Source organism: Tuber melanosporum (assembly GCF_000151645.1).
Source record: "Tuber melanosporum whole genome shotgun sequence assembly, scaffold_112, strain Mel28".
NCBI classification, from domain to species: domain Eukaryota; kingdom Fungi; phylum Ascomycota; class Pezizomycetes; order Pezizales; family Tuberaceae; genus Tuber; species Tuber melanosporum.
Genome location: NW_003298769.1, coordinates 304,052 through 327,275, shown reverse-complemented (window position 1 = coordinate 327,275; position 23,224 = coordinate 304,052). Strand labels below are relative to the sequence as shown.

At 47.8% G+C, this 23,224-nt stretch overlaps 6 protein-coding genes, besides 1 other annotated feature; 1 reads left to right on the top strand and 5 right to left on the bottom strand.

Annotated features, from left to right (window-relative positions):
* Window positions 1-484: 484 nt before the first annotated feature.
* Window positions 485-496: a sequence feature (Short protein (GSTUM_00001468001, CAZ79875.1) was converted to a misc_feature.).
* Window positions 497-501: 5 nt separating this feature from the next.
* On the bottom strand, window positions 502-1,080 carry GSTUM_00001467001 (uncharacterized protein; the record flags this gene model as incomplete). XM_002835671.2 has 1 exon in its annotated part: window positions 502-1,080. One exon carries the CDS (start codon window positions 1,078-1,080, stop codon window positions 643-645), a length of 438 nt encoding a protein of 145 aa, XP_002835717.1. The 3' UTR covers window positions 502-642.
* Window positions 1,081-1,111: 31 nt separating this feature from the next.
* GSTUM_00001466001 (uncharacterized protein) lies at window positions 1,112-3,278 on the bottom strand. XM_002835670.2 has 2 exons: window positions 2,380-3,278; window positions 1,112-2,299 (listed from the first exon to the last, which is right to left on the bottom strand). The coding sequence occupies exons 1-2, from the start codon at window positions 2,963-2,965 to the stop codon at window positions 1,581-1,583; spliced, it is 1,305 nt and encodes a 434-aa protein (XP_002835716.1). The 5' UTR covers window positions 2,966-3,278; the 3' UTR covers window positions 1,112-1,580.
* Window positions 3,279-14,484: 11,206 nt separating this feature from the next.
* Window positions 14,485-17,113, bottom strand: GSTUM_00001464001 (uncharacterized protein). XM_002835669.2 has 4 exons: window positions 16,489-17,113; window positions 16,387-16,425; window positions 16,246-16,332; window positions 14,485-16,175 (listed from the first exon to the last, which is right to left on the bottom strand). The coding sequence occupies exons 1-4, from the start codon at window positions 16,577-16,579 to the stop codon at window positions 15,352-15,354; spliced, it is 1,041 nt and encodes a 346-aa protein (XP_002835715.1). The 5' UTR covers window positions 16,580-17,113; the 3' UTR covers window positions 14,485-15,351.
* A 203-nt stretch (window positions 17,114-17,316) lies between these two features.
* On the top strand, window positions 17,317-18,178 carry GSTUM_00001463001 (uncharacterized protein; the record flags this gene model as incomplete). XM_002835668.2 has 3 exons in its annotated part: window positions 17,317-17,509; window positions 17,610-17,674; window positions 17,750-18,178. 3 exons carry the CDS (start codon window positions 17,317-17,319, stop codon window positions 17,870-17,872), a joined length of 381 nt encoding a protein of 126 aa, XP_002835714.1. The 3' UTR covers window positions 17,873-18,178.
* Window positions 18,179-18,265: 87 nt separating this feature from the next.
* GSTUM_00001462001 (uncharacterized protein) lies at window positions 18,266-18,941 on the bottom strand. XM_002835667.2 has 3 exons: window positions 18,889-18,941; window positions 18,746-18,824; window positions 18,266-18,674 (listed from the first exon to the last, which is right to left on the bottom strand). Exon 3 carries the CDS (start codon window positions 18,655-18,657, stop codon window positions 18,394-18,396), a length of 264 nt encoding a protein of 87 aa, XP_002835713.1. The 5' UTR covers window positions 18,658-18,674; window positions 18,746-18,824; window positions 18,889-18,941; the 3' UTR covers window positions 18,266-18,393.
* Window positions 18,942-20,483: 1,542 nt separating this feature from the next.
* GSTUM_00001461001 (uncharacterized protein) lies at window positions 20,484-22,669 on the bottom strand. XM_002835666.2 has 3 exons: window positions 22,194-22,669; window positions 21,622-22,109; window positions 20,484-21,508 (listed from the first exon to the last, which is right to left on the bottom strand). The coding sequence occupies exons 1-3, from the start codon at window positions 22,431-22,433 to the stop codon at window positions 21,133-21,135; spliced, it is 1,104 nt and encodes a 367-aa protein (XP_002835712.1). The 5' UTR covers window positions 22,434-22,669; the 3' UTR covers window positions 20,484-21,132.
* Window positions 22,670-23,224: the final 555 nt, after the last annotated feature.

Genomic DNA, 23,224 nt, shown 5'->3' with positions numbered 1-23,224 from the left:
GGGCAGGCCGCCGCCACTACCACCAGCAAGCAAGGGAAGCACCACCACGAGCACCGTGAATATCACCGGGCTGCGGTGGAAGGGATGGGGAGGGCCGTTTCGTTTCGTTTCGTTTCGTGGACGGGTGCATACTGTGCATATTTTCATATCATGCTGTGCACTCCCTCTCCCTCCCTCCCTCCCTCCCTCCCTCTCTCTAACCAAAACACTCATGCTGCACGAAAAAACACCGCACATTGATAACCGTAGATTGGGACTGTACTCGAGTAGATAAATTCATACTATCACCATCGTAGATGCCCAAATCATGTCAAAGCTCAACCCAACCCAACCTTATCCCGAAACCATCTTTTGAAATAAAAATAAAATAAAGACTCCCCCCTCCCGAACGAAACAAAGTCAGAAAACAAAAAAATAATAATAATAAATAATAAATAATAATATTTACACAGAAAGTGAACAATCAAATAATGATAATAATTACTATCAGTATCATAATTATTAAGGTAAATGTAAAAAAGATGACCTCTAGTTATGATGACGGCGATGATGATGCAAATATTTAAATACAGGACCCTTTTTCCCCCCAATTCTTCCCTCACACCACACCGCAGACTGACAGACTGACGAATGTCTCATTCATTACCCGACGAGAGAAAAAGGAACACTTCCATGATTTCTCCGCCCTCCCTTCCCCTTCCGTCCATCCATCACATCTCTTTCTTTCAATCTCTCTTTCCCTTTCCCCCTTCCCATTTTTTCCTTTTCCTTCTTCCTCATGAAAAAGATCCGACCGGCCAACCGAAAAAAGTAAAGGGTGAAAAAAGAGGCAAGATATCGAATAGATGTTGTTTTGGCGGGGGAAACGCGAAAATAAAAAATATGGAAAAGAAAAAAAAAAGAGACATGCTTTATATGCAAAACGCCGTAGAAACCCGTTTGAATGAAAAAGGAAAAAGCCCCAACCCAATGACGAAAGAAATGTAAACACGATTGAAGGGAGAAAATAAGAAAGAAAAAGCCACCCATCCGGCTCCGGCGGACACCCCTATAGCTCCATCGATACTTACATAAATACATACAGACAAAAGAAAAAGGTGTTCGAACGGTGAAAAAAATTACCAACCTGTCCGATCCATCACATGCGCTAGTAGGAATACCCAGCGCACGATCTGGAGAGAGTATGCATGAGAAGGGAGGGAAAGGAATGAAAACAACAAAAGTAGAAAAGACATAATAAAAGATGAAGGAAAACCAGTAAAACTCCTTATTGCCCCCCCCCGGCGCTGTCCATAAAGTGATAATGAAAAGGAAAAAAACAGTAAGAAACCAATTTCAAAAGAACCCATTCCCACACCCATGAAAAAGCCCAAACCCAAGAAAGTGTATCAATATGCAAATGAAATCATCGCGCGTCGCGAGGAAAGGGAAGAAGAAAAAGGCCTGCCAACCCAGGCAAAAGGAATAAGAATTGTGGTTTTGCTCCGGTCTCTGCGCCTCACGGTAGTATCCACTCCGGTGACTGTTCTTGCGGCAGTATTGGCGGAGGATTAAATCCGTCTGGCCTGCCTGGTACACACCTAGAAGACCTGAACACCCTTCGAAACTGGGAGAGCAGGCGATTGCACCCTTTCCACGTCATCTATCGACGGGAAAATTGGCAACTGCCACAACTTCTGGCCGGGTGGTGGTGGGAAATCTGATGGGGTGACGGGTGCAATGATGGGGCTAGCATTTCCCGATGGTGCATTAGACGCGTAGTACTGCGATTCGGATGATGATTCAGATGGAGGGTTTGCGAGGTGTTTCGAGAATATGTATGGATTCTGACGAGAGGCTTGGGTTGTTTGAGGTGTGGTGGATGGCGTTGAATCGGGGGTGAAAACGCCTGGAGTCTGGGAATGGTAGGGTGTTGAAGCAAGATTGAAAACATCAGGCTCGACAAGATCAGAGCTATCAGAAACATCGGAAAGAGGTGGGCTATCCATAGGGCTGGGTCCAGTGGTAAACCTGCGGCAAGACATGATACGGAATCGCAACTCCGGGATAGTAATCCTCTTCTGGGGATTGCACTCAAAGATCATTCGAAGAATAGAATCAAGCTCCTGGGACAAAGGCAGAATGGTCCTAAGCATTCGTGGGTCCTTCAAGTAGGCACGGAATGTACTATCTGAAGGGGAGGCCCTTTTCCAAGGGTTCCGGCCACAAGTAAGGTTTACCAGGATCACGCCCAAGGACCAGACATCATTAGGAGCGGAAGCATAGCAGGTAACATTGCGTGGAGAAGATTGTTGACACTCTAGAATTTGATTAGCTTGAAAAGGGCGCTAAAAGTATTAAAAATAAAAATATAAAAACAAAAGAAATCTGTAATCTTACCAGGTGACATATAGAATGTCGACCCACAGCCAAAGTCCGAGGTGACAGTTTCGGTAGTAGCAAGTCCAAAATCCGCCAACTTGACCTGGAGGCCGCCGTTGGAAACCAATACATTCTCCGGCTTCAGATCCCGATGGTAAATCCCAAGATTATGGCAGTACTCCACGGCATCCAAAAGCTGAAGGAAAACCCTTTTGGCCGAAAGATCATTACCCACATATTGTCCACGCTCAGTGATGTTGGTAAAAAGGTCACCTTCAGGGCAGTATTCGATGATGACAAAAGTACAATCGGCAGTGTCGAGTATCTTCACTAGAGAGACTACGCCCGGGTGAGCGCTAGCCTTGTGGTGGAGAGCAATCTCTCTTTGCTGAAATCGCTTCTGGCGGGCATCCAATCCAATCTTTGACAGGGCCTTCACGGCAAATGGAGTGCAGGAGAAGATATCGACAGCGGTATAAACAACCCCATAAGCACCAACACCAAGGATTCCCGTGAGCTCTAGACGCCCAGCAAGTAATTGTCCTATTCGGTCCTCAGGCCTGGCGCAAGAGGTCGAACTTGAGTTTGAAGAAGTGTTGCTCATTTTCCTAGAAATTGGACTCGGAGCCCTGGACTTTTCTTTAAACAATGAAAGGAGAGGGGAAACAGCTCCGGCAGATCCAGTATAGATAAGCAAAGGTATAGCGGGAGCCTTTTATCAATTTGCAGTCCAGTACAGGCAACAAGCGAGAAAAGCCAGAGAGAGTGGAAGTTTGCTAAGGTAATCCAGAAAGGCTAGGAATTAATCCAGTGTGGGCTTCGAGGAACGAGCAGGAGATATAAAGATGAATGATGTCGAAATGATGTTGCTCCAGGAAGATCACTTTGGGTGGACCTCACCGGGGGATAGGAAATGGAGGGGGGGGTTAAGGTGAATGTTTATAGGAGGCCGAGGGTATGTTCGCCCTTTGATGGCGGAGGCTAAAGCTGAGCCCTCTTTTGCAGCCAAATGGTCGCTGGGCAGCGGATGGGTGGTGGGGTGTAAAGGTGTGTTAGGTGTGTGACGGGGGGGGGTTATGGATGAGTGTGTGGTGTGTAAGTGAAGGAAAAGGGAGCAAAGCAGCACAAGCAGGCAGGCAGGGAGGCAGGGAGGCACTCCCAGTAAAAAGCAGCTACAGTAGGGAAGGATAGAGGAAGGTTGCCAGGATGAGGGATGCTCCTCTTTCAGGTAAGGTGCTGCGGCGGAGGCGGGCGTCCTGGGAAGGAAATGATAAATAGAAAAATAATAAAAACAATAATAACAATAATAACGATAATAATAATAATAATGGTAGTAATAATAATAATAAAATAAATCCAGAGTCAAAAAGCGACTGACTGCCTGTGAAGGGGAGCAAATAAGGATCACGGTAGAGTAAAGTGAATAACAATTTCTTGTACCCGTACACAGCAAAGTGGTTAAACTAGTTGGAGAAAATGAGAGAGAGGGTGAGGACGCGGCGACGCGGCTGCAGACAGCCGGAGCGACTCGGCCATGATAAATATTATTCTGGGGGACAAGCCAGTATTGGTCCCATCGTTGCTGTGGTGGGCGACTTTCTGGCTGGATGCGTGTGTCGGGGGTCTGGGAGGGCCTGGCTACCGTTCGCTGTTCTGTATATCTGTCTGTGTGTACGACGAGCTTTGGGGATCTGGAGGAATGGGCGTATGGGGGGTACCGGTATGCGGAGCACCAGGCAGACATGGACGTTACCAGCTAGACTGGCTCAGCATCGTTAGCAGCAAGCAGCTCCCAACCATCACCGACCAGACTCGAGTACTCGAGTACCACCACCATCATTGCCATCCAAGTCCTGCCCGAGCCCTGAGCCAGATGACAAACATGTCTCCCACCCCTTCCCCGATCAAGGGACACAAGCTACAGTAGTTGCATCTTGGGGTGGGGGGGTGGGAACCGACCTGAGGGTACGGAGTGGTGGTGGTAAGGGTGGTAGTGGGCGCAGGCTGCCAGAGCCTGCCTGCTAGCATGCCAGCAAACGATGACGACGGGGTCGGAGGGGGTGTGTGTGAGGGCTAAGCGGATAGAAGACGGACTAGGTAACTCCCATTTTCCTCACCTCTAGCCGACAGAACACAGAGAGGTTTAAAAAAAGGTGCGTGTGTGAGTCTGTGTGACAATGTGTGAGTGTGAGCGAGTGGTGAGTTGAGTGTGGTGCTTGTGAGCGCTAGTTGAGAGTAACAAGCAATGGCGATAAAAACAAAAATAACGGAATCCGTCCCCCTTGTGCCCCAAAATGGAAGTTTAGTCAATTTCCTTTTTTTTTTTTTGCCTTCCTCAATTCTCTTACTTTTTCCCCCCCTCTGCCAACACCACCTGTCACGATAATGCGAGGGTTCGCATTTAGCAAAATTTCCCCAGCTATACATAGCGGTACTTGTGCTCGACGCTTTCTAAAGTCGCAGGGACGTGAGTTACGTATCTGCTGGCCCAAGGATAGTCCTTGTGAAATCTGGGGCTGTGGAGGTATATCAATTGTACCGTAAGTGAATCACTTATTCCTTTCCCTCCCATTCCGGAGACTTTTAAAAAGGTCGAGTACTGTACTGTACTGTACCGGTACTAGTACCGGTATTAGTACAATACCCGTGGGCGGAGCCAGTCATGAAAGGGGGGATGTTTGACTCGATGCATTAGCTCACAATGAGCAACGGGGAAGAGGGTCGAAAAGAGGAAAGCTACTCGAACGAAACGAATCACTGCGAAGAAAAAAAACCCCTCCATTATCTTCCCATTCTCCCCTCCCTCCCGTACAAACAGCTGTGCATCCTCGAAACAAGGAAATGAGGGAGGAGATGGAAAGAAGGCAAAAGAATATGCACCGTACTATCAGGAAGGAAGGAAGCTCGCCTCTGCTGCTGCACACGTACAATACAAATTGAAGCGTTGCATGGGCATTTTCGATAGCAGCTAGCAGAGCGGAATCAAGCAGTACGGTAAACCACTGTACCGGTATGGGTACTGAACATAAACCACATATTACCACATTTGACCGCCGATACAAAGGAAGCATTGCTACCCGGTGTGCTCAACACTTTGATTTTGGGGCACTGTTTGCTATGGAGCTCTTATCTCGCCCTCCACGGAAACCCGAGCGAGCATTGAGCACAGCTCAGGGAAAGGGAAAGTGACAGCAGGAACTGCGTGTTCCAAATAAGGATACCGGTAATCCATCGCCCTGCTGCCCGCCTTACTCGCGTTAATGGAGATGCAGTTGTAAGCGAATGGCGGCGAGGTTGTGGACAAGGAACCAACTGGTGCGGAGCCACGATACTGTGCTCCACCAAAGAAGAAAATAAAACATCGAGTCAAATCGAATGAAATACCTACCCATAGGGGAGTAAAAGGGGGGAGGCTGTCACAAAAGCAATTTTACCTTTCCTGAATATCATAAAGTTTACATTCCCTTTCTTCAAAACTGTCCTTCTGCTCACTACACTTAACTCTCTATATTCGTATGGTATTGTGCCAGTGCTGGCACATACAAACAAACAAAAGACCGCCTTTTCTCCATATGACCGTTTGAGAAATAACCAAATGTTCTATTCGTGGTGACTGCAAGCGCTTCCCCACCTCCTACCGGTACCACTATGTCCCCCTCCCCTTCCCTTGTCTGTCCGTCCGTGATATTGTTAGATGTTCCTGCAATGGCACTAGGCCCTACCGTAGACAGATAGAGTCAGTGCTCCAAAGTACTCTAGTATAGGTACAGACGATACCTGTACAAGTACGGGGCTCCAACTGAATTCGACAAGGGCGTTCAGTCCTGATGCCGATACTCGGGCACAGCATTGGGGACGGCTCTGCGAACCAAAATATTTCCGCACGCGCCTTTTCAGCCAAAAATGGGTAACAGACTAAGCTAGATAGAACGGGGACTAGGTTAAATATTTTTTCCCCTTTCTCCTCTCTTCCATCAGGAACAAACCCCCCCTCCCCTGCAAAACTCAGGGAAAAAGCCAACATCGTTCCCGCCCGGAAAAAGAGGGCGTGATGTGTCTCGGTGAGCCAGCTGGTCGGGTGGCAGTATCACAGTTGTCCTCTTTGCTTGATTGCTGTTGCGACAGGAAAAAAAAATATGAGACAGGCCCGAGAACTTGTTTGGAAGAAAAAAACCCCTTTCCCTCGTGGCTCGAAAAGATCTCCTAAATCTCACGATCGTCCTTTTCGTTGTCCGCCTACCTGCCTTCCCGCCGTACTGTACTCGAGTACAGTACAAGTACCTACCGGTACAGTAGACTTTAAAGGGTTCCCCGTGACATTGCATCTCTGCCGGCCGGTACGGTAACTAAGATGAGGTGTTTCTTTTTATTCTATTTTACTTTATTTTTCTTTTCCATGACTTTCTCGCTTTTCTACTCGTACCTTTAACTTGCCATTCACCACTAGACTAGAAGGAAAGCAAGAAAGGAAAGATCATGCTTCGGAGTCGCCGCGTGTAAAGTGCTGTCCACTCGAGCATCGCGGGGAGGACGTATGAGCACCTCAACGCTCCTGCTCGCAGGGCAAAGCGTGGTACTCGAATAGGGAGGGATACGGAAGCAGTATCTATTGGTTTGTAAAAGAGGAAGAAATTGGCTGGTTGCCACAGCAGATCAAAACCTCGTGAAAACCAAAAGCACCGTCCACGAACGAACCCGTCCACTTCAGCCAAGTTAACTTTCCCCACCAAGGGAAAAGCCCCCTATCCACCAGTCAAAGGGCCACAAGGTCCTCAGGAATACCGTACCCACTCTAACGTCCTCAAGCGTTGGTTCCGCATGCGTACAGGTATATATACCTGTAACCAGGTTATTTATCATATCAAAGCTTTATTCATTCGCTTTCGATAGAAGAATTGAATTGGATTTTGAACTAAACCAGCTCCGATTTTCCGCTTTTCGGAGGTCTTGACCAGTCCAAAAATTTAAACCCTTGTACCTTACCTATCACAATCCTTGTTAGGTGGTGGAGCGGAAGGTAAGGAACAGAAATAGGAAATCAAATTAACAGCGAAGGGAGAGAGGGGGGGAAATCAAGAAAATACGTGGCTCGACAAAATTGTCACAGTTAGAATGGGGGCTCGAAGCACCGGTTTCTCTCGAAAAGATCGCCGTTCCTGGGAATATATGAATTTCCTGAACCGATTGAAAGGAATCGCCGAATGGGGAATTCCATTTTCCTCGATGGCGGTCGTGGTGAATCCTTGGCACTGCTTCAAATCTCTTCTGTCCTTCTTGCTGCAGTGGCTGCCCCGCAGAGTGGGGGGGGGGTTATCAGGAAAAAGTCCAACAAATCGCGTTCCAAGCCTTAACATGAAAGTATTATAAACCACCATCTAAGGCTGGACTGGGCCTCTTGGCATCCTTACTTTAGCAAGCAGGCAGCAAGCAAGGAGGCAAGTATGTATAGTACCGGTACTCGTACGAACAAAAGGCTAGTAGTCTTTTGCCTTCTTTTCTCTCTCCATCTCTTTTTCTTTCCCCTGTCCCCGCGTCCGCGGAACCCATCAAAGCCGGCACAGTGGCTTTTTCTTCGCCTACTTCCTTGTCATGATACATCGATGCTACATGGTCCCCCTCCGTCGAACGAATCCCGACGATAGGCGAAAAGGTCGTCAATCAACTGCATGTCCGTCTCGTGAGCAACATCCTCTTCGAGTAATCGCTGGTCAGCACACTACTCAAGTAGGCAGGAAGTGCAGCCATGCACGGTATGAGGGTTCCCGTTTTTATTCTTTATTTTTTTTTATTTCTCAACCTCACACTCGCACACACTCTCCCCGTGCCAGCAGATACTCGAGTCCAGTACGGTAGGGTACTCGAGTAAGTTGCTTGACCCCCACTACCCATTCCACTTCGACAGCCCGAATCTCAATTTGCCCAATTCGATTCAAAACTCTGGATTTTTAATCATTCCCAAACTTTCGTGGTCTGCCTAGCACGCTTCGGGGAAGGAAAAGAAATATGGCATAACTCTGCGCAGGAGAGAGAAGGAAGAAAAAGAAAAGAAGAAGAAGAAAAACTGGTATGATGGTAAAAAAAACTGGTCGACTTAACTCTCCATCCAATCCAATCCAATTTTTACACAAGAAAAAAAATAAGGGACGCGATTCTCTCTTCTGCACATCTTCATCTGTCCCGGGGATCGTGAAAGACGGTTATAGATCGCAGCAGCCATTCCCCACGATATCATTCGTGGGAAGCGTCGGAGGAGGTTTTATTTTTCTTGCTTTTCTTTTCCTTCTTTTACAACCAGGACAGGACGGCACTTGTAATTACTGTATGATACCGGTGCTCCGAGACCGACTCCAGGCATTCGAGAAGGGAAGGGAATGAAAAGAGGGGGTGGGGCGGATAGAGAAAGGGAGGCTTTTCTTCTTCTTTCTTCTGGATCGGGTTGGATCAACGGAAGGGAGGAAAACGGAACGAAACGAAACGTTCATCCGGTGCCCACCCTGCTCTACCCGGTACGAAGCGAGGAGAGCCTTTTGCTGTTTGTCGGTGGTTGCAACTTGCAAGCGATAGTCTACCTTAGTCTACCGTACTTTACCGTGCTCGAGCAGATGTGGCGGAGGGATGAGCCCAATAAATTTATGGAGAACTTGAACGAAACCGCTGACAGTTTATTAACTTAACTTGGCATGGCATACGGCACACTTTGCAAGTTTTAACAAGCATGATATTCGGGGGGGTTTTTTTTCTTCTCGGTTATGATAGGCAGAGTGATATCACTCTGAAAACGTTTCTTTTGTGTTCTCCCGGGCTCCAGTCTTGACTTATCCCATCATTGTACCGGTATCATCTCGTAGACTACACCCTCCTATTTCATTTATGCAGCATAGGTACCGGTAGTATATCCGAAACTGCGATGTGTGCATACTGTAGAGTAGGCCGGTACCATAAAACACGTTGGAGAAGAGGGGAGGAATGGAGCTGTGCGCGCGTGAAGTCTCCAGCGGGTCAGTGACAGGTATTTTTTTTGTTACCCTGCTGTGGCGAATCTACTTTTTTGCCTGCCAAATATTCCTGTTTGTCGCTCGTCGGTATTTGTCGCGCGCCCCCCGGTTGAAGACTGTAAGAGTACATAGTCTATCGGTACTCGAATAGCACCGGTAGTGGTAGTCAGTCGGTCATGCCGGGTGGGAGTTTGCTCAAGTCAACCGTTCAGTTCATCCGGTCCCGACCCCGATCGCATGATAGCTTACTCGAGTTACTCACTTGTAAGCCACACCCCCATTCACTCACTCACTCACCTCGATTGATTCATTCATCATCACCAGCACCGGTAAACAATGGTGGCAGCGTTTTTGCCATCCGTTGGATTTACCCCAAGTCGGTTGGTAACCTTACCATCATTGGCAGGAGCGGTAGCTCGAGTCCTGACGGCGGTGACAAAAAACCCACAAGCCTCAAAACCACGACACTCCCGGAGGATTTTTAATTTTCAAGGTGGCTTATGCCAATCATATCATCCACCGCCACCGCAACCGCAACCGAGGCCCAGGCGGGTGAGAAAAAAAGGGGGAGGAAGAAAAAAAGCAACTTTGATTTGATTCGACCCGATTCCGATTTCAAACGACATAAATACACACTACTTCGTACCGGTACGCTAGAAATTATTGGCCCGTGAACAGCTTTAGCGAGGGAGGTGGAGTGCATGTGTGTGGTGCGTGGGCGGCGGGGGATCCAGACCTCCTCGGACTGTAGCTCCACCTCTGCTGCTAAAGTTCGCCACAATTTTCAGGTACCGAGAGCGGGCGGTGACGCGAGAGGCGCAATACGGCCCCGCCCCACCGCGCTATACATCTTTTTTGATGTTTCGCTCCGCACAGTTCTATCCTTAGACAAGGTTCCGGATCTCGATTGGGATGGTTTTTATTTGCTTTTTGGATTGCACTGTTCTTGTGATTTGATAGGACGGTGCGAGGACAGGTACGACGAGTACTATCGTACTCGAGTATCGTATCGCATCGTTGGCGGGATGCGAGGGGTAATGGGGGGGAAAGGAAGGATTTGCTGTTCTTCTTACTGTGCTTGGCTTGGAGAAAATTCTTGATGTTGGTTGGTTGTCGACTAGGTTTAAGGTTGAGGATGCCTAATGCAGCTGTGATCCAAATATCCAGAAACGTTGGGACATCGAATGCTTCGCTTTTTTTTTTTCTTCGTGGAGGTTTTTTTTTTTTTTTTTTTAATTTTTAATTTTCTTTTTCATGATTCAACCCCCCCCCCCCGAAGAGTGCAAATCCTTGTCATGCTTGGATAATTCACGGATTTATTTTTGCATGCGGGATACAGGAAGGGGGGAAACAAAAGAGTGTGTTTTTCACTTTGCGCTGAAGGGGGTAATGGGGAAACAATCGGGTAACCAATGACCTCGTGATCGACATGGGCTAACTGTCGGAAACGGTCCACTGGAAACTATGTACTCGAGTACGAGTAGGCTTTCTTTTTTTCTTCTCGATCATCCATTCGAGCGATGTGAACAAGCCGATTGATGGTGAGGGGTGACCAATCAGAAGTTACTCGAGGAGAACCAGCACGCGATGATGTCCCTTGCATCTGCCTAGGCTATCTGTGACCCATCTATCCATCTCCATCTCCCTCATCTTATACCATTCCTTTTTTCCAAACAAAACGGAAAAAAAAAGAAGAAGAAAAAAACCCTCACTCAACCTTTGGGAGGTATGATACCTGTAGGAGAAGTGAAGTAGTCATTACGGGTTGTAAATTATTTTTCATGGTGTGACGAAGATTGGTCTTCCCCTGCCCCCGCTTCTCCCTTTCTCATCAGGTAAGATGAAGATGACGATGAAGCTGCAGAAATTCGATGGATTGATATTTTTTTCACGGCTGGACGGGGAAAACCCGCACAGGATGATACTCGAGCACAGCACAGTATACAGTACGAGTACAGCACAGGCCGGCGGCGGCCAGGGCAGACTGGGCTGAACCGGAATTACTTGTACAAGTATCATATCATTAACTTTATTATTACTCGCTGAGCATCTCATGGTCCTTGTATGATACCCTTTTCCGCCCCGCTTCCCCTCCCCGTACCTCACTCGAGCACTGTACAACCTACCGGTAGCTCCGCTTCGTCCAACCCACGAGTTCTAGAAGCAAAAAAAAAAAAACCAGATTGACAACTCCTCATGCGAGCCGATCAGGAAGGGAAGGGCGGAGACGATAATTGTACGATGGGCTGCCTACTGTATCGATGGGAAATCAATCATCTGCGTTACTGTAAGTTTTGCCCCCCCGGTTTAGGCTTACTCGAGTACATACCGTATTGTCCGCCGCTCCACTCGCGCTGGTGGTGGTGCTTACAGTAATACATTTTAGCAAAGCAATGATCGAGTTATGATAGAAGCAGCGGCACGAGGAGGAGCCCAGATCTGATCTGATCAACCCCCCCCCCCTCCTCCTCCTCCTCCTCAACCCCGCGCTTCCGACTCACACAGCAACGCTCGAGATCTTGAGAGAAACAATTTGGGTGCGTCACGGGGTGGGTATATATCATTCATACTGTACATCGTCGTCGGATATAATTTAATTGTTCCGGCCGGTCGGCCCGATTCCCCCCCCCCCCCAAAGTTTACAGTTACACGCGAGGACTTACTCACTCGCTCCGCTCGACGACGACGTGATGTTTTTTTTTTATTATGAAAAGTGCAAAGGGAGGCGGTCACGGCCATGATGGTATGATAACCTTGTGCAACGGCTGATCACGTTATTGTGAGATGCTGCTGGAATTTGACTGACTGATTGAATGGAACTGCCTGCTGGGATGATGATGCCTCGCGGGACCCACGACGGGTGTGCATGATTTGTTTTTACGTGCGGTAGCAGGCGAGATGCGGTGACTAACTAGCTAACCAAAGGTTTTTTTTTCTTTCGTTTGATCATCTCCGCATAAACACTCTGGTCACGGGAATTACTGTAGGATGTTTATCAGGTTATCGATATCTATGATAGATAGAAATGATTACCCGGGTTCCTCATTCGCTGGCGGGGACTTGAAACAAACAAATTCATGCTCGGAGAGGAAAAAAAGGAAAGAGGGTGGCGAATTATCATTGAAGAGTTACGGTTGCATAGGTTAGCTAGCTAGGTAGCCAGGTAGCTACATACCTAGCACGGTATCATACATACCCATAGGCAGCAGCACTTTTTTTTTTTTTTTGATAAAAAAAAAAGGTCCAGAAGTTCACTCCCACTCTCATTGCAGTTCCGTGCAGTATGATTACCGTACCCGATATTCAGCCCTCAACTGCACGATGATTGTACGAATGATATGGACCTAAGCCGCAGTTCCCATTACTGGTACCTACCGCATGAGGGGGAGAGGAGAGTATACTCGTACAATCGCCGGCGATCCACAAGACACAAGTTTCAGGTGAACTATACAGGTACCACTATCCACGGCCAGTTCATCCCATCTGTCTTATATCATAGCTAACATTGGGCAACAGCTATGCCACATCACCACAACACATTCAGCCAAAATCAAGCCAAGTTATCGGACACGATAACCCGTACCGTACCCTACTCATCCCTTTTTTCGCGCCGAGCAGACAGGCAAGTTTGAGGATAATCAGAAATATCTATTTCGGAGATACCCAGCTAGTTGAATAGTTGCACTCGTACGGTACTTACTTTCCTAGTCCATCATACAGCGCCGCTACCGTACAAAGCCAACATCCCAACACTCACCGTCTCCCCCCCCATTCCTTACAGAAAGACCACATATAGCATTATGTGGTCCATAATCGCCATCGCAACATCACACATAGCTGGTACGGTACGGGTAGAGAGATACGGTAAATCAAAAAGAATCTCCAACAAACAGAGAGAGACAACGCCTAATCCGGCAAGTCCAACAAAAACAAGTTTGAAAGCCTCAACCCCGATATCATAAAAACCCGTACAAGTTATCGTAGCAACAACTAACGCACCCACCCAACCCAACCCGCACTTCAGTTTCAGTTTTCCGGTTGGAACGGGTTACCGATACTTCGGGTCAGCTGGATGGATGGATGAATGAGAAGAAAAAAAAAAAAACAAATTGTTAGTGAGTACTATAGTTAGTCAGTCAAGCCCACGGCAAGTTATCGTGAGTTCGTTCAAAACTCCTCCAACAAGTATCATAAGTTAACCACTATAGTGGGGAAAAAAAAAAAAAAAAAAAAAAATCCAACGAAACGAGAAAAAAAAAGTTGGGTGGGTGAAATACAAGTACCGTATATCGTACAGTACGAGTACGATAACCATCCCGTCGGGAATTTTTCACTCCCAAATTCGGTAATTCCATCCCAACTTTTCAAATCCGATAAGTTAATACCGATCTACTCGTATACAATCATATTTCGCCGAACCCGAAAACAAAAACAAAATATATACCTTACTCGCTACCAACAAATTTTTTCAAACGGCATCTCGCAAGTTAGCCTCCGGCGGGGGAAAGCGGACGCGAAAATGTTTCATTCATAAATTACTTCCTTCCTGATAGCTATATGTTTGGTGGGGGGTTACGCTGGAACCGTAAGGTTAGTCTACTTGTTTTACCGGTTACCGGTTACCGGTTAATGGTGATGGTTCCGGGTTAAATTATTGCTTGCGTTTCTTGAAAGAATGGGTTTTGGTTGGTTGTGGTGGTGTTGCTTTGATGGCGGTGCTGGCGATAAAAAACAAAACAAAAACAAGAAAAGAGGCTTCGAGTATCATACAGTAATTCGGGGTTCGGAAACATGTAATTTACGGTATCATACAAGTACGAGTACAGTACAGTACTTTGCTGTAACTTGTCATCGTCTCCAAAAATACGCTCGCCTGGCCGAACGAATGCTTAATCCTCTGTACCGCTAGAGTACGACGACTTGCCCAGCGCCGAAACTAAAGGGTGAACAAAGAAGAAAAAATAAATTATCATACGTCCCCCCCGCCTTGGCCCAGCACAGCCTACAGCGTCTCGACACACTAACTGCGCAAGTCTCTTCAGCTGAGCCTGATCTCCCTTTGCTTTCGCTAGGCTGGAAAGTTCAGCAGCAGCATGCCCAATGAATTGTGATATAAAAAGAACCCTCGTGGTTTTCATGCGCATGTCCCATTTCGTTTTACATTACATAATTTCCTACTATCCTTATTTTAATGATAAATAAAAGGAAGAAAATAAAACAAAGGAATATGGATTGCAATCAAACAACTCCCGGTCCGAGGAAGGAAAGAAAGAAAGGGTTGGGAATGAAATGAAACAAGAGTGCTCCACCCATCCATCCATGCTGTGGAGGGGATCAGATACCGGTATAATAGAAAGAGGGAGATGAGAGACATTCGATGAGTGGGCACAGGAAAGAGGAAAGGAAAGGAAAGTTTAACTATGATAGAAGTAAATGAGAACCGTGATACCGGTAACTGGTATCCACCACCAAGGCAATCGTGCGCATAGTTCCAACAGCGCCGTAAGACAGCAAGCTGAAGATCACCAACAGAAAACAAAGAAAAGGGAGAGGAGGGCTGCCGGTAATAGAAAAAGGGTTGCCCTCTTTATGCAATACATGAAGTAGATGGATAACTCGTGAGAAAGGCTGCGGACTGCGCGCCTATCACCGTAACCACTACCTTCTACTCGAACCAGTGGCTGCCGCAGCTCTGGCCCTCTCCTTGTCCTTCTCTTGCTCTTTTTCCTTTTTCACATCGCTGTAATCCATAACCTTTCTGGTCCGGAATTGCTGAGCACGTTTGTACTTGCAGTACAAGGAGATAAAGTCCTAGATTGAACACGCCTCATCAGTAAAACAAAAACAGCTTTTAGCACCTTGCGGTCTTGTGTCATGTGGGCTCCAAAGGGTCCAACGGGAAGGGAGGGCGTAGAAAAAGCAAAATAGGGTGATCATGGAAAGAAGCAGTTGGGGAAATTGAAGTGATGGAACGTATAACACGATAAGTGTTCTATCACTCGTCATCGACTCTTGGCGGCACGGGAAAAGAAAAAAAACACAACCGGTTGCCCACAGTCGCGGTTCGTGCTGCACCGAGGGTGTGGATTTCCTTCCTCCCAGTGAACCGGGTACCAACATTCGGGAAACCAACACCCGGAAGCAGAACTGCGCAGGATCCCGAAACCGATGCAACGAAAAGCAAAGCATGACATACCTTTAGCACCACGGCCATAAGCCCACCAACAACATTTCTCACGACACCCTCCGGAAGCAGCTTCCTTACAACGTCACCTCCCCAGGCTTTGGGCCACTTCCCAAGAACGTTCTCCCCTACCATCCTTGCAACGCTTGGCCAAAGTAGTGCCCCCAGGATCATATTTGTGATGTTGCTTCCCTGGATGATGATGTTGTGGTTCTCAAGGTGGACCTCTCCATCCCACCTATTGCCGTTTACGGCAGCCTCCGCGCCAAATTCTCCGTTCTCTCCCGCCTGCCGATTCCCTTGTTGGCCGTTAACGTTCTCCTGCCTTCTTTGATTATTGATGTTCTGGTTGGCCGCCTGCCGGTTCTCAGCATTTTCTAGGGCATAAGCCGGGGTGACATCCTTGATCCAACGATCTTCATAAGGACTTATGAAACGACTCCAAAGACTATTATACGCTCCCCTTAAGTAGGGTAACACTGCTAGAGTGATAGCTGGTGATGGTGGAAACGACAAGTAAAGTGGGTCGGAATGACAGAAGAAGATTAAAGGGAGAACCGGAAGAGCGGATTCGAAAGTGCGGGTACGAGATGCTACGAGCACGAATGGGATAAGAGGAAGACCGATGCCGAGACCTATTTTTATCCCGCGTTAGTTAAGTCGCATTAGGTTGTGTATATCACGGTAAATAAAAGATAGACATACGCCACGTCCAAGCGAATTCGGAATTCCTTCCGAGTAGGATCTGGTTTGCATATGCCGGGCCGCAAACAGCATATATTGTGTTGACGCCTGCAGGGTGTTAGCGATTGCACGACTCAATTAACGGGATCCAAGATATATCACCATAAACCGTGCACCCAACAAACACCACGGAACCAACACCTATGCATTTTGTTAGCACAATTGTTCCCAAACAAACCCAGAACCGATTTCCAGTGCACAAACCAGCAAGTAATAGAACAGGAACGGCCCTTCCAACAACCCTCGTAACCCCCTCAACGGTGTCCAACACAAGGCTTCTCTGTTCCTTAAGCATGATCTGGGTTTTGCACTGGGGACAAGCAATTTTACCCCCAGGATTGCTGTTCTCGGGTCGTTGAAGATCCGCAATCCATTCAAGCAAACACGACTCGTGAGCCACGAGAGTGCATTTGCATGGCGATTTCCAATCGCTTTTTGGTAGCTCCTCCTCTGCCTCGCTAGTGTAACAAATCCAGCAACGTTTTTCCTCCTCCTCCTCCTCCTCCTTGAGGGATCGTGCTGGCGATCTGGACACGCGGGGGGATAGTTGGATTAGCGAAGCATTTGGGATATCCGATTGAGACGTAGCCGACGCAGCGCTCACGGGAGACGCATTGTTACCGTTGGCTGCGGCAGTGCCGGGAGGTGCTCGCCGAGGCTGTGAGACAGCATGTAAATTTGACATGATTGTTGTTCGTCCGTGGTGGATGGGAGTTCGTGGATTGGAGAGGGAAGCGAATTTTGTTGCCCAAAGTTGTTGATGCAGAGAGAGCTACGTCGCAGAGCCAAGCGATTAGATGGTGAGAATCAGGAAGACGGAAAGTACGTAATGAAACAGCGCAGGGTCTCCTCGCACCGAGACGGCGGCTGCATAGTATATAGTTTTTGTCACAACAAAGCCATTGTCCAGTAGCATCATAAACAACTTTGGCCTACCAGATGCAGCCCACTTATCTGATCAAACAATGATCCAATATCGGATCTCCAACGGTCAAAACACCCAAATAAATTATTTGACGGACAAACACCACCATGTTTCCGACAAGAGCCCTCTTGACACAAAAGGTTTACAAGGCTAAAAAGCCATGGCCTCCCGACTTCTCGCTTCTCTCCCAAAAGCACCAATTCCGACTTGAACGGCGGTACCGAAGACGGATGAAGTTGAAGTTTGCACGGCCACGGCTACACAAGGCTGTCAACCTGGCGCAGGGAGTAATTATCAGCGGTTAGTTGAAAAAATATTCCTACCTAGCTTTGGCCATGACACCATATTGTTCGGTCAAGGGAGTTATATGGTAGCTGACAGTTTTGGTTGAGTGGAATAGCTGTGCTACTCTGGGGAGTATTTATCAATGACTGGGGGGAGCGTGGAAATAGGCCGGTTCAACCCGTAAGCCCATCTCCGATGTGAGCGTCTCGGCGATCTTGGTCCCCTCTAACGCTTATGTGCATATAATTCCATCAGATTCGTAATTGGGTTTCTGATTTGAGGAAATCTTTCTGGAGTACACCCTCGCGTCCCGAAGTCTCTAAACAACCCCGGACTCCTTCATCCTCTGGAAGTATCTCTGAGGCATCTGGCCGATAAGATTGTCTGAGGATGGGTTGAAGGTGGGCTGGGGATGGAGCGGATGGCCTACATGAAAGCATTTTCAACTTCAGAGGGGCCTTGGACAACACAGGTCATGGCTCCGGTGTCACCAGTGTATAAGGTGTGTTGTTGTGCCGAGTGTCATATCCATGCTAGAAGTTAGGGATTTCTACAGTCTCTTTCTTTTCTCGTAGAGTATGTCGGTTTCCTGTATATACCAGAACTTCCCAATTCTATCTTAAACTCCCGCGCCCAAAGGGTGGACATATTGCGAAAAAACTACGAAATCGGATATCAATATAACATCTCAACCAAGTATACTCAATTAGACGCAGTTCGAGCGAAACATATCATCACGGGGTGTGAATATCCAACCCGAATCCTCATCCGTTTTGTTAACAGTTCCCCTCCATTTTGATATTCCGCTTATCCAGCGCTCACTATACAGCAATTCTATATTCCCGCCCGGTGGAAAGGAGGAAAAAAAGACAAAAAAAAACCCCCCCCCTTCTCTAAACCTAATGTTTAGCGCTCTCCTCAACGCCAAAGTTGGCCTCCTCCTCAAACCAATCCTCTTCCTGAGCCTCCATCCCAGGCTCAGGGCTCTGTCCTTCAATCTCCACCTCCTGAGTCTCGTAGGCCTTCAATTCCTGCGCAAGCGAGGCCTCAGCGGCCTCGGGGCTCTGTGGGGCGGCTGGAGGAGCCCACTTCTTTACCTGGCCTTCGCTATCAGTCGCTTTGGCCGCGGCGGGCTTGTAGGATTTCAGCGCTGAGATGTACATTTCCTGGACGAGATCCGCTTTTTAGACAATACGAGCTCGTTAGCAATCAGAAGGAGGGGGTGGTGGTGGTGAGGGGCGAAAAAGGAACCTTTACGAGGGGCAGTGGGGACGATAAAAGTACGGAGGGGCTGTTGTTGGCGGGCCAGACAGCGGGTGAGGGGAGTGCGCTGTTTGGTGATTAGCGTTAGATTGCTTTGTTCATTGGCAGAGGAAGGGAGGAGAGTGTGTTACTGAAACTCGAAGGGATTGTGCCAACATGATTGTGCCCGGCGGATGAATGAATGAATGAGTGGAGTGTTCGGCGATGATGAAAGACTTTTATCGTAGAGTTCCGGTTGATGGTGGAACGGGGATTCGGGTGTTTGCGAGACGGCATGAATTAGTCATGGCTCTTGGCGGGTTTCCATCATGGGTTATCACTTCTGTGTTGAAATGCCGGGATTCGTCCAAGGAGGAAGGATGGGCTGCTGTAGCCCGCGGGACCCCTGTAGAAGCGAGCTAGTATTATGAGACGATTTCTACTCCGTTTTTCTCCCCGAATCTTCCTTTAGGCCTTCCCCCAGTCAGCTCCTGCTCAGGGAGACGATTCGTATGATATATCAATATCGAAAAAACAATACCCCCAACACAACACCTCACCAACCGAAGAAATATGCCAGGCAAAACATGCCACAAGCCAGCACGCTATTGGGCCGAAAAGAACCCAAGCCCAAAATGGAATAATATCCCGTGTAGCCCGTAAAAACTTCAACGGACCAACAGCAAGCACACAAGCGGAGCACTCTTTTCCCACCCTCAAATGCCCTGATCGTTCGCAGCAAAAACGTCCGAAATTACCAAGATCTCGGAAGAGGAGAAGGGAGAAAAACCTCCTTTCTAATAATTCCCGATGGGAGACCTCGCTTTCCAGAGCTCGATTCTACCACCTCGTTTCATAAAGGGTCTGACTCACTTTCGACCGATCATTCGACGGGCTGGGCCGGTTACTCGGCTCTTAACCGGCGTTTATGGGAACAAAAATTTGTCCTCCGGCAAGTTGGATTTGTGTTCCCTTCTCCCCCCTGCCGCCCCGGAACAGTTTATGCCTCGGGGAAAGAGAAGATCACTGTGTGCTTATGGGAGGGAACATCGATGATGGTAAGTGTATATAACACGGGAATACTACGATGTTTCTTGGTTTGCGATAACCATCACGAGTTGTGCGGTCAATACTCTAGATTCATGAACAGATTGTGCTGCGTGTCGGGGTCTCCGAGAGAGAAATCTCGACTAAAGAACTCAATTGCTTGTCCAGGAGGGTTGAGCGGACCCACTGTTTATAGAAACATACTGTAGCAGTAGAAAAAGAGCTCTACGTGCGCGGTGTGGAGGACAGGAGGAGGTTAAATTGGAACAGTATTGCATATTCCATCGGTTAGTCGGTCAAACGATAACGAGAAAAGTGAACGAGTCAATTGGGATAGGGCTGCTGTAGATTGTGACAAACGGCCACAGAGAAACTGTCACACTCGAAGACGTAGAAAGTACGGTATGGTACGTATCAGAAAGTAATAGGGTATGACACTAGTTTAATACCTAGACAGGTTTATACCGAGTGAGCAGGTATGATCACAGCCAGACCCCGTATTTACCTCTAGCACCCCCAACTTTTCGATCCATACCATAGCAACAACAATTTGTTTCCAAATTGGCTCGAAGCAGGTGCTAGAGATGCAGATAATACCTATTTACATTCACTAAGTCATGCAAACCACTCCACAAGGCACTTGCTGGAACTCCTCCTCAAATCCCACCCTTACTAGCCTCCCATATTAGCAACCACGAAACAGCAGATAAAGTCTTCTCACCCATAATACAAACAACGGAACATCAATTACCACCTGTCATAGGCTAAGCTATGCTAAACTTCCCCCGCCCCCCGCTACCTCCATCAGCAAATCGAGCCGTCCAACGAACCAAAGGAAAAAACTCCAACTCCAACCCGTCCATAATAAATACACATGATAGGAAAGGAAGAACGAAAAGACCACTCCTCCCATCACCGGAACGAATAAAGCAAGTATAAGGAGAATGGAAATAGAGTGAGTGAGAACAAGGAGACTGAATGGTTGGAGAAGAGGAAAAGGAAAACTCCAATCACCGATTAATAAAGTATTACAACCGAGCCGGGGGTAAAGGATTACGAGCGGATATGTTTATTTTTTTTTTGGTAGTCAAGCTTCGCGTTTTTTCCTGTTTGTGTAGGCGGGTGTGCAGAGGTAGTCCATTCTACGAGAGAAGGGGGGGGTACACCAAAGAGGTGGACGCGGAAGGGAGACAAAAGAGAAGAGAATTGTATAAAGGAAGGGGTGGATAGCAAAGTATGATAGGGATGGATAGGAGGAAGCCATGAAAGAGCAAAGTCAACCCACACATCCTCTCACTCTTCCTGAGAGATATATAGATAGGGGGTGGGAGGGAGGGGTCATAATACACCTAGTCATCCACTTCTCCTTCTTCGAGCTCACCACTCTCAGGTTTCTCAGGGGGTGGTGGGGGCGGCGGTGCCTTCTCTTTCCCCCTCATTGAAGAGTTATTTTCAGGCACCTCAACCCCATTTCCGACAGCTTCTTCATGAAGCTTGAGCTTCTTCTTTACAGCCTCTTCAGATATTTCCTCGTCGGTTCTGCTTTGATCCCTCATTCTTTTCCCACCCTCACTGCCAGATCTGCTCTCGGTCCTACTTCGAGAAACACTCTCAGCCGGGGGGCTCGAATTATTGACGGCAAGGACTCTTGTCCGAGTGGTTTCAGCTCCATTTTCTGGGGTAGCGACGTATCGAACGCCGTCCTCGCCTCGGAGAGGGTTTTTCCTGAACGTTGTACCTACATTAGTTCCATCCGGAGGCTCGCTGAAACAATAAAGGATAAGAAAGAAGAAATCCTGGAAAGGGATTTAGTTCTAGGAATTCTTTTCTATACTCACTCGTAAACCATCGCCATGTAGTTGCATGCTCTCTTGATATCCTTGATTGACACGCCAATCACATCCCACCAAGCCTTTCCGTCCTGATCCGGGAATTCTATTCCACAATGCTTTGCGGCACAATATAGCGCGGCAGCTGCAATAGTCTTGCTGGGGTAGAGTAGGCACAACATTGTAAGAGTTGAGTCGTTTATGAAGGTCCAGGCCGTGCGGATGAGTTGCCGTGTCTGGACGCCTAGCTTATTGGTGTATTGCAGGAGGAGGTTGTATGGGGCTTCGACAGAGAGGTCGAAGCAAATGGATTCAAGGAGGTAGTCTTCTTTGGTCAAGATGCAATCCTTCCATTTCCAGAATTCTTTATCGTCCCGGTGTACTTCAAGGGCGTGGTTTTTCTGAGCGGCTCGTACACAAGCAGCAACAAGTTCGCCGAACTTTCGCATGTTCTCTTCGACCTTAGTCGCTACGAATAGGGCTGTAGCGGCGGTTTCCTAGGGAAATAACAGAGGTTAGCGAGGCTCCCTAGCAAACAGTACAGCGAACAACCATGGGAGATAGGAAATAGGAAGACGAACATAATAATGATGTTTCTTGAGAGAATTCTGCATATAAAACCTATGCAAAAACACTGACGCTGTGGCCAGTGTTAGTTGCGGAAGTTTTAGCTGGATCCCCATTTGCAATATAAAATTGCATCCCTTCCCCCGCTGTTCCCGCTCCAACTCTGGCGAGATACCATCCAGAACGGAGGGGGTGCGCAAAAGCTCTTCCTCAGTGAAGATCCACTGGGACTCCAGGTTCTGTCTTTCCGACATTTCTGGGTAAGGGTGCCCGAGGTGTGTGATGGGGGTGGTGGAGGGGTTGGGGTTAGAGGGAAAACGACGACGACAACCGGACCTTTGGGGAACGGTCATGCAAGCGGAGAAGATAAGGTGCGCAACAAAATGTATAATTAATTATGCGATTTCCGTCGGTATATAGGAGAGTAGCCAAGGAACGCGGAGGATAAAGAAGGTGTTCTTTCTTAGTGAAGCTGTGTGGTGGTGGTAGTTGACGAGGGAAGGATTTTGGTGATGATACGCGCACCGTGCTTGGTGTGACAAACTGTTCTCTTCCGAGGCCTAGAACAAAGAGGCTCTGCTACGAGGGACCCACAGATTCTTTACCGGTACTTTACATCAATGATACCGAATCAGGAACCCGGGCCATAAGATACAAAGGCACCCAGTTCAATGGTCACAATAAAATTGCAACCTTCAGGAGAACTTCAAGTTCAATGGCGGGCAAGGAATATCAAGTGAATCAATGGCAAGGTTTTAAGCAAAATCCAATTCTATGGTGGTGTCAAAGCTTGACACCTGGATCTAAGTTCTGTCGCCTACCATTTCGGTAGCCTTCCCCAACACAATGGCTGGCAGGCTTGAAACCAAATAGCGAGTGACTTACCGTGACAGCGGACGTGTCTAACCCTCATTCACCCAAATTCTCTAACACACCGATCATATCCCGCGGTACTTAGATCTGAAAACCCCGGTACCGCAGCCCATCGATACTTAAGCATTACACCTATAATACCACAGTATCCCAAGAAGTACCGATAGAGTGT

What these genes read in the sequence shown, in the direction of transcription:
- GSTUM_00001462001 (XM_002835667.2), bottom strand. Translation starts at nt 18,657, where the DNA reads ATGTACATCTCAGCGCTGAAATCCTACAAGCCCGCCGCGGCCAAAGCG.
- GSTUM_00001466001 (XM_002835670.2), bottom strand. Translation starts at nt 2,965, where the DNA reads ATGAGCAACACTTCTTCAAACTCAAGTTCGACCTCTTGCGCCAGGCCT. An exon ending in GACATTCTATATGTCACCTG is followed by an intron (nt 2,300 to 2,379) that starts GTAAGATTACAG and finishes ATCAAATTCTAG; the next exon opens with AGTGTCAACAATCTTCTCCA.
- GSTUM_00001461001 (XM_002835666.2), bottom strand. Translation starts at nt 22,433, where the DNA reads ATGTCGGAAAGACAGAACCTGGAGTCCCAGTGGATCTTCACTGAGGAA. An exon ending in TCAAGAAACATCATTATTAT is followed by an intron (nt 22,110 to 22,193) that starts GTTCGTCTTCCT and finishes TTATTTCCCTAG; the next exon opens with GAAACCGCCGCTACAGCCCT. An exon ending in TACATGGCGATGGTTTACGA is followed by an intron (nt 21,509 to 21,621) that starts GTGAGTATAGAA and finishes TACAACGTTCAG; the next exon opens with GAAAAACCCTCTCCGAGGCG.
- GSTUM_00001464001 (XM_002835669.2), bottom strand. Translation starts at nt 16,579, where the DNA reads ATGCTTAAGGAACAGAGAAGCCTTGTGTTGGACACCGTTGAGGGGGTT. An exon ending in TGTTGGGTGCACGGTTTATG is followed by an intron (nt 16,333 to 16,386) that starts GTGATATATCTT and finishes AACACCCTGCAG; the next exon opens with GCGTCAACACAATATATGCT. An exon ending in CGAATTCGCTTGGACGTGGC is followed by an intron (nt 16,176 to 16,245) that starts GTATGTCTATCT and finishes GGATAAAAATAG; the next exon opens with GTCTCGGCATCGGTCTTCCT.